General features: G+C 32.2%; 1 protein-coding gene across 1 annotated transcript; it reads right to left on the reverse strand.

The window, feature by feature from the left end:
- Window positions 1-4,571: 4,571 nt before the first annotated feature.
- Window positions 4,572-7,475, reverse strand: LOC145050589 (uncharacterized). The gene is made up of 5 exons (XM_078998814.1): window positions 7,391-7,475; window positions 5,739-5,951; window positions 5,373-5,494; window positions 5,116-5,280; window positions 4,572-5,012 (listed from the first exon to the last, which is right to left on the reverse strand). Exons 1-5 carry the CDS (start codon window positions 7,473-7,475, stop codon window positions 4,572-4,574), a joined length of 1,026 nt encoding a protein of 341 aa, XP_078854940.1.
- Window positions 7,476-8,320: the final 845 nt, after the last annotated feature.

Genomic DNA, 8,320 nt, shown 5'->3' on the forward strand with positions numbered 1-8,320 from the left:
AAACAAAAATTTTGGTCATGACTTTTGGGATGTTACACTATCCATTACAAGCCCATAGTGGAAGATGAAAAGGATGCAATTATTTTGAAGGGTTTTTGGATGTTCATTCAAAAATGATTTTTTTAAATTAGTGAGTTCTCGAAAAGTCAATAAGTTAAAAAAAATATTTGGATAGCTAGTAAGGACTTTTAAAATAATTTTTTTGTTATCCATTGAAAATGAGTATTTAATAAGTAACAATTTGTAACTTTTTGAAATGACTTATAACTTATTATAATTTTAAAACAAACAGAAGACAATTTTAAGCCAAATACTTTTTAACTTATTGGATTATTCACTTTTGCCATTACAAAATTAATCCAAATTTTTGTATAAAAACTTATTTTTCCACATTGATAAGTCAATAAGTCCTTTTAAGTAAAAGTCATTTTTAACTTCAAAATGAAACCCCAACCACCCACTTAATGGGTTAACGTAGCGCATCTCCATTTTTGTGTTGGATTTGGTCATTGGAGTTAATTTGAACTCTATTTTTGCTTATTTATTTTATTTTGTTTTAAACCGACAAATATAAAAATATAATTTACTCCTAAATTAACATCTAATTTTATATATGTCTATGATGAGACTTGAACTCTCAATCTCAAAGTGTGAAGACACCATCTGATAGTTATCATGATATTTGTTGGACTAGAAACACTTTGGTAACCTTTATTTTGCTGATATACAAATTCATTGGAGTTAGTCTAAACACATACTATTTATATTATGAAATCAACTAGATTAAAACAATACCAATAAAATTAGACTGGAACTTCACGTAGAGTATGAAGAATATTTGGAAATAATTTGAACAATTATTTATACAGTTAGGTGTTTGTTTTTTTTTTTTAAAAAAAAAATATTTTCAGACCATTTCTTGCTGTGTGGCGTAGCACATGCGCTACACTTGCCATCTCGCAGCAGTTTGCTTTTTGGAAGATTTCAGACTAAAAAACCTCTACACGTGTTCTGCGCGTCGCAACACTTGACTAGCATTTTCAAACCTCCTCAACTTTCATTTTTTCTTAGTGATTTTTTTAGAAATTTGGTATAATTTTTTTTTAACTTTGATTTTTTTAAAACTTTGGTTTACGGATTTGATACAATTTCTTTTAATAATTTCCATAATTTTTTTATAACAAGATTTAAAATGAAAAAAAAACTTTGATTTTTAAATTTTTTTTACCAGTTCTGTTAATAATAGTTTCAGTTTTGGTTATATCTTTTTTAACATGTGTAATTCTTTTAAGAACTTTGTAGACATTGTTTGCAATATTTTCTTATTTTTATGTTTTTTAAAATTAGTTTTTTTCTAGAATAAAATTGATAGTTTCTTTTATATTTTTTAAGAAATTTTATATTTTTGTTTTGTACATGTTCTTTTTAGTATTTTTTTTCAAGGTTTTAAGATTAGAATTATTAAAATTTCGATGAAGAGAACTATTTTCAGTTTATAAAATTAGTTTATTTAAGTTTCAGTTTACTACAACAGTCTACAGATGTTAAAAAACAAATATGTATCTTATTACAGTTGCAACCGTTTGGTTCACCTCTTTACCGTAGATAATTGCAGAGATGGTTTGCAGACTTCATAGATTTTTGTTTCAAAAAACAAACACTTTAGTTCGTTCCGTTTGATTCATCATTTTTATATTCATATTATTGGGTAGGTACCAATTTGGTATGATTACCATCCCTGTTTCTTTTTCTCTAATTTCCTTTAAAAACCCAACATATTTTCATCAAAGTTTAAAAAAAATCATTATATTATTTTGTTTGTACGTTAAAACTCTTAGATTTTTTAAAATGTATCATTTAAGTCATTGAGCTCAGTAAATCCTAGATAGCCGAAAATGCTAGGTAATCGATTCTCAGCGTTTGGTTTGTTACAATTCACTAGATTTTAAAATTTAAAAGAAATACGAGGGTTTAAATGCACTAAAAAAATAATATAATGGTTTTTTTAATCATTTCATGAAAATAGATTAGGTTTTTCTAAGACCGGAAAGCTTTAAATAAGAACTTCAGAAAATATAAAGGCACTAAAAAATAACATAATAAGTTTTTTAAGCATTTGATGAAAAAAGGTTGCATTTTTTTTTTTTTTTTTTTTTGAAGTTTTTCCTTTCCTTTATACTTAAAAGTCAAGAGCTATATATTAGTGGATATTGAATAGCTTTATTTTTAAATTTTAAAAAATGGGATGCAATCAATAAGGTATGAATTGCATGTTACTTGGTTACGTAATTCTTATTTTCATTTGGTTTTAATGAATAATATATTCTATCTTTATAAAGGAAAATTCTTTTTTTAATTTATTGAGTAAATTAGAGCTTTTGTGGTTATACGTTTTTTAATCAAGCCCGATTTTTTCAATTTTAACATTTACTGTTCTTGAATTGCTTTTGTCACCATTTTGGTCTCTTAGATGAAGACCATTGGCGTTCAACCTTTAAATTGATAATAAATTTGTTGTAATTCATATTATAGACTTATATACGAAGAATTGTGCGGAAACCTATTAATTAAGGTTATATATATATATATATATATATATATATATCAATCAGATTATAGACTTATATACGAAGAATTGTGCGGAAACCTATTAATTAAGGTTATATATATATATATATATATATATATATATATATATATATATATATATATATCTCATATTATAGACTTATATACGAAGAATTGTGCGGAAACCTATTAATTAAGGTTATATATATATATATATATATATATATATATATATATATATATATATATATATATATATATATATATATATATATAGAAGCAACCAACCATATATTGAAACAAAACCAAAAATCACGAACTAGCAAGAAGCTAAAATGAGAAAATTACAAGAGTTCAAATGATTTTTAAACTAATTAAACCTATCTACATTACACTTTGTATTTCTATTTGCAAATCAAATAAAAGAAAATTGATGAATAGAATCCAATATATCACTTTAACTGATCGTAGTAGCCGCAAAAACTTTATTGTTCCTTAATCTCCAGACATACCAAATAATAGTACACACAACTGCATCCACCAACGCTTTCTTTTTTACAGAGATAGGCACTTGGTCAATCCACATAAACAAATCAACAATCGAGGGGAAGTGAGGTTGAGAAATATCCAACCACTTAAACTCGACATTCCATGTTCTCGCAACAACCTCACATTTAAGAAAAAGATGATGTAATTGTTTAACCTCTAGCTTGCATAAAATACACGTAACAAAAGATACATCCAACCATAATTCTAAAAGGTTGAAAGATGTTGGAATTCTATTTCTCAACACTCTCCAAATTAAAATGTTAACCTTCCTAGGAATAAAAGAATTTCATCTAGTTTCCATACTTGAGTGTGGAAGGATAGTCTCGTCAATTCATCTTCTATTACCAAATCATCCAAACTTGTCTGTCATTATGATCATTGATAATAACTTCCCTTAAGCAATGGAGCAACCCCGTGTATTGAGAAGTTTTAATACCACCTCTAATTGGTCGCCTCCAATTCCAATTCCAACAATCTTGTCTTCTACGACTAACAATAGTACAATCTTTTTTCAAGATCAAGTTGAAACAATCTAGGAAAAAAAATCAGCTAGAGTGTTTTCTCCAACCCAAAATTACTTCCAAAATAGAGTATACATTCTGTTTCCCATCCGCCATTTTAAAATCGAATCCAATACTACACCTTTATTATGTAACCAAAAATTAGATGCAACAATTCTAGCCCACAGACCATCACCTATTCGGTTACACCAGCTCTGATCAAAACGACACTATCTCCATGTAAGTGCTTAATAAATTGAACCCAAATAACATTTCCTCTAGTATGGAACCGCCATTTCCATTTCTGTAGTAGCAAAAAGTTAAGAGACCAAGCTACCACTATCCATCCCCTATTTTTTATCTGCCAACACTTGATCCCAATTGATCCAATGTATTTTTGAATTATCCTTAGTAATACCCCAAATGAATTGACTCCTTAAAGATTCCAACTATTTAGCAATGCACACGCATTAACAACATAGACATAAAAAATACCCATTGATCCAAATACCGATTTAAGAAGTAAGGAACTGCCCCGATCGAAAGAGTATACACTTTCCATCTGGAAAGTTTTTTCATAAACTTCTCTTTTATTGAACTCCACCCAAAAACTCTAGAAATATTTTGCTCCACAGGAAGTCACAAATAAGTGAAAGGAAATCTATCTGATTTGCAGCCAACCAATAAAGCCATTTGCTCAACTTCTTTAAAAGGTACACATACCCCATAAATGTTCGATTTTTGCATATTTATCTTCAAACCCGAAATTAGATAAAAAGCATTGCAAAATTATAACAATATTACATATATTACTTTTAAACGAGTCTCCAAGAAAGATGACATCATTAACATAAAACGAATGTGATAACCGAAGACTACCACTTCCAACCTGTACACTAGAAAAAAGATTAGCATCCTTTGCATCTTCCATATCAATGTGAAGACCTTCCATAACTAGGATGAATAGAAAAAGAGACAAAGGATCTCCTGAAGAATGCCTCTAAATGATTGAAACTCATCAATTGGACTTCCATTAACAAGAACTAACAATTTAGCCAATATCAAACATGCCCTTATCCAAGCACACAATTTATCTCCAAAATTCATAAATTTCATCAAACAATCAAGATAGGACCATCTAACCGATTTCCCAAAATCAATTTTAAGAAGCATCATTGTTTTTTTCTTTTTCTTCTTATACCATTCAACAACTTCATTCACCATAAGAGGGCCATTAAAAATCTTCCGATTTTTAATAAACCTCGTTTGCTCACCACTAACAACCAAATGAATCACCTTCGGCCATCTAAGAGCTAGAAGTTTTGCAAAAACTTTATATTGGATCCCAATAAGACTAATTATATGGAAATCATTTATGACAACCGAGTTATTAATCTTAGGAATAAGAGTAATAAAAGAGGAATTACAACCTGAAGGTATTCTCGTTATCATCATAAAATCATCCATCGATGCGAAAATATCTTCTTTTAACAAATACCAATACTTTTTTAACAAAATAAAACGTAAACCCATCAGGAACCAATGCTTTTTCTCCTCCGCAATACCAAACAATATTCTTTATTTCATCTATGGTCACCTTCACCTCCAAACCGAGAGCATGAACACTAGGGAGGCTGTGAAAATTTGGACTTTTTCTAGTAATCTCGATAGAATGGAAAATTTTAAATTTAGCTTTAAAAAATTTGAAAAACATTTTTTGACAATGGTAGGATCAACGAGCTAATCTCCATCTACCTTGATCCCACGAATAACCATTTGAATCCTTTTTCTATTTATAATACCATGATAGAATTTTGAGTTTCCGTCCCCCTCAATACTCCATTTTATTTTTTCCTTTTGAGATAAATCTTCTAGATCTTTTTTTTTTCACTCAAAAAGTTGAGTATTAATGGTTACGCTTTCTTTTTTCTTCCAACATGGCCATCCCTACATCAATCTTCAAATCAATATCATGAAATCTTTTGAAAAGCATATTTTTTTTGACCCTACACGGTTTTGATTTACCTTGTTCCACCACTCCCACAACTCTATTATGAGGCCTTTAAGTTTTTCTTTAAAAAATATAGGAGCACTATCACCCACATTGCCCCCCCTTTTTACCTAAAAATGAACAGAAAACAATATCAAAATCCTCTTCCAGCATCCACAAATTATAGAAATTAAATGGTCGAGGACCATAGTCTAACTTCTCATGTGCAAGGAAGATAGGCCTATGATCAGAAATAGTGCGATCCAACACTAAAGCATTAAGTTCAGGAAACTTCACCAATACATCACGAGTCACTGGAAACCGATCCAACTTTCCTGTGACATCTAAATTTTCATTTTTAAACCCATAGAAAATTAGTTTTCATAATAACCATCTCAGAAAAGTCATAATATCAAATACAATTTCACATCAAAATATCCGAGTGCCCCATAATGCCCAGGAACAAAATCTCCCAACGAGTGTGTACAATCAGACCTTTTGCTTTCCCGGGATCCTTAGAAGTACCTGAAACACATATAATCAACAATTGTAAGCACAAAGCTTAGTGAGTTCCCCAAAATACCACACACAACACAACACAAATAAACAACTATGGGTTATCAGCAACCTTGGAGACTGGCTGAAATTTCAATGGGCAAACAGCACGCCCTGTGGGTTATCAGAAACCCTGGAGACTACCCGAAGTATCAATACATATAAACAACACATACATAGTAATAACACTTAGACCCAACTGGTCATCACATGTAAAAATATATATAACATTTCTACCACACAGGTAAGAATAACTGAGGAGACTCACCTGAACTGATGACTGATTCCAAACTATTGGAACTAGACTCCGCCTAATAAACACAACAAGTAACCTTAATCAATTAAGGTTATTAACCCGAATCACCAGTCCAATTCCCATAACTACTCCCCTAAAAGGCAAAAAGACCATTTTGCCTCTCTATGACCCAAAAACCTCAACGTTTGACCAAAATTCAAAAGGCAACAAAAGCCAACAGTCTCGGTTTGTACATGGGGTTACTGCTCGAACCAACATGATCAGGGTTGTTCCTAGCTACGCGGGATGTAACCAGGAGTACGCCCATCGTGCACGACCTGACCCTAAAATCTTAAATAAAAAGTCTTATTCCTTTAAGACACTTATTCCAACCCCAGATCTGACCTCTAAAGAATGTCTTAATCCATGAAGTCTCTGACTTTAAGCCTTTGCATGGCTAAAGAGGGCTCAATCCTCAAAACCCTAACTTTCACAACACTCAAGGTCACTTAACTGATGCATGGGCGAGAGGAAACGATCAAGCAACCATTTTTATGAACCAAAGTATCCTAAAACACCTAAAATGACATATAATAAGATCTGGAGTTATCCAACTCACAAAGATCCAAACTTTGGGACAAAGGACTCATAAATGACCGCCAAATGAGATCTAGAAATAATATCAGCAAGGCATGCAGGGGCGCACCTTTTATAGGGCCAAGAGGGGTTATGTACCCCCTTAAAATTTGGGCTAGAAGTAGAGTATGTATGTTTAATTTTTAGAATTATAACAATGTGACTTTTAGGTTGTGGCCCCTCCTGATCCAATGTACGTTTGCCAAGAAGCCGATCCAAGAGAGATAGAGAAGCAATCATCGACCATCGTTCAATCTATAAAGCTTCCGCCCCAATCCCCCAGGCCCCATTCTCAATTCTTCGCTTAATCTCTAGTCGCTAATCGTTAAAATCAAAGCTGTCGGCTCCGCCATTCACCAGCGTCACCTGCTAGCTGTTGCAGTGCTGTTGCCTGCTGTTGTTTAGCTGTTTTGCATAGCTGCAATTCTGCTGCAATCCCCATCCTCAATTCTTCGCTAATCAGGTATGATTTTAATATGATAAATGAATCTCTTTCCATTCACGTTAGAGTACAATTGATATATATACATGAGAGATACACCAATTGGGCCTAACCTAGTATAAACAATTGATGGGCTAGGATACATGGGTGTATATATATATATATATATATATATATATATATATACATACTAACATCCCCTCACAGTTTGAACGTGGTGGGGAATATGAACGTTTAAACTGGTTCGAAAATCTGAAAACAAAGATGTGGGAAGGCCTTTAGTGAAGATACCAACATATTAAGTAGATGATGGAACATGAAGGACACAAATCTGACCTTGAGCAACTTGATCACGAACAAAGTGGATATCAATCTCTATATGTTTTGTTCGCTGATGATTGACAGGGTTCGCAGACATGTATACTGCACTGATGTTGTCACAATAAATAATTGTGGCTTTTTTGGTCATGCAATGCAGTTCGCAAAGAATGATTCCTAATCTAACTGGTTTCGGCGACTGCGTTTGCTACTCCACGATATTCGACTTCAGCACTAGAGTGAGAGACAACCCCTTGACGTTTAGAAGACCAAGAGATGATGTTATCTCCTAAAAATACACAGTACCTAGATGTAGATCTGCATGTAGATGGACATCCTCCCCAATTTGTGTCTGAATAGGCGACAAGGTTGGCATGTGGAGAAGCTTGAATCTAAAGTCCATGATCGATAGTGCCATGAATGTACCGCAAGATACATTTGAGAGCTTGAAGGTGCTGCTCTCGAGGGTCATGCATGTATAAGCAAATCTGTTGAACAACAAAAGCTATGTCTGGTCTGGTGAAGGT

The sequence above is a fragment of the Lactuca serriola genome, chromosome 5 (assembly GCF_051521515.1).
Source record: "Lactuca serriola cultivar US96UC23 chromosome 5, Lser_US96UC23_V15, whole genome shotgun sequence".
Classification (NCBI taxonomy): domain Eukaryota; kingdom Viridiplantae; phylum Streptophyta; class Magnoliopsida; order Asterales; family Asteraceae; genus Lactuca; species Lactuca serriola.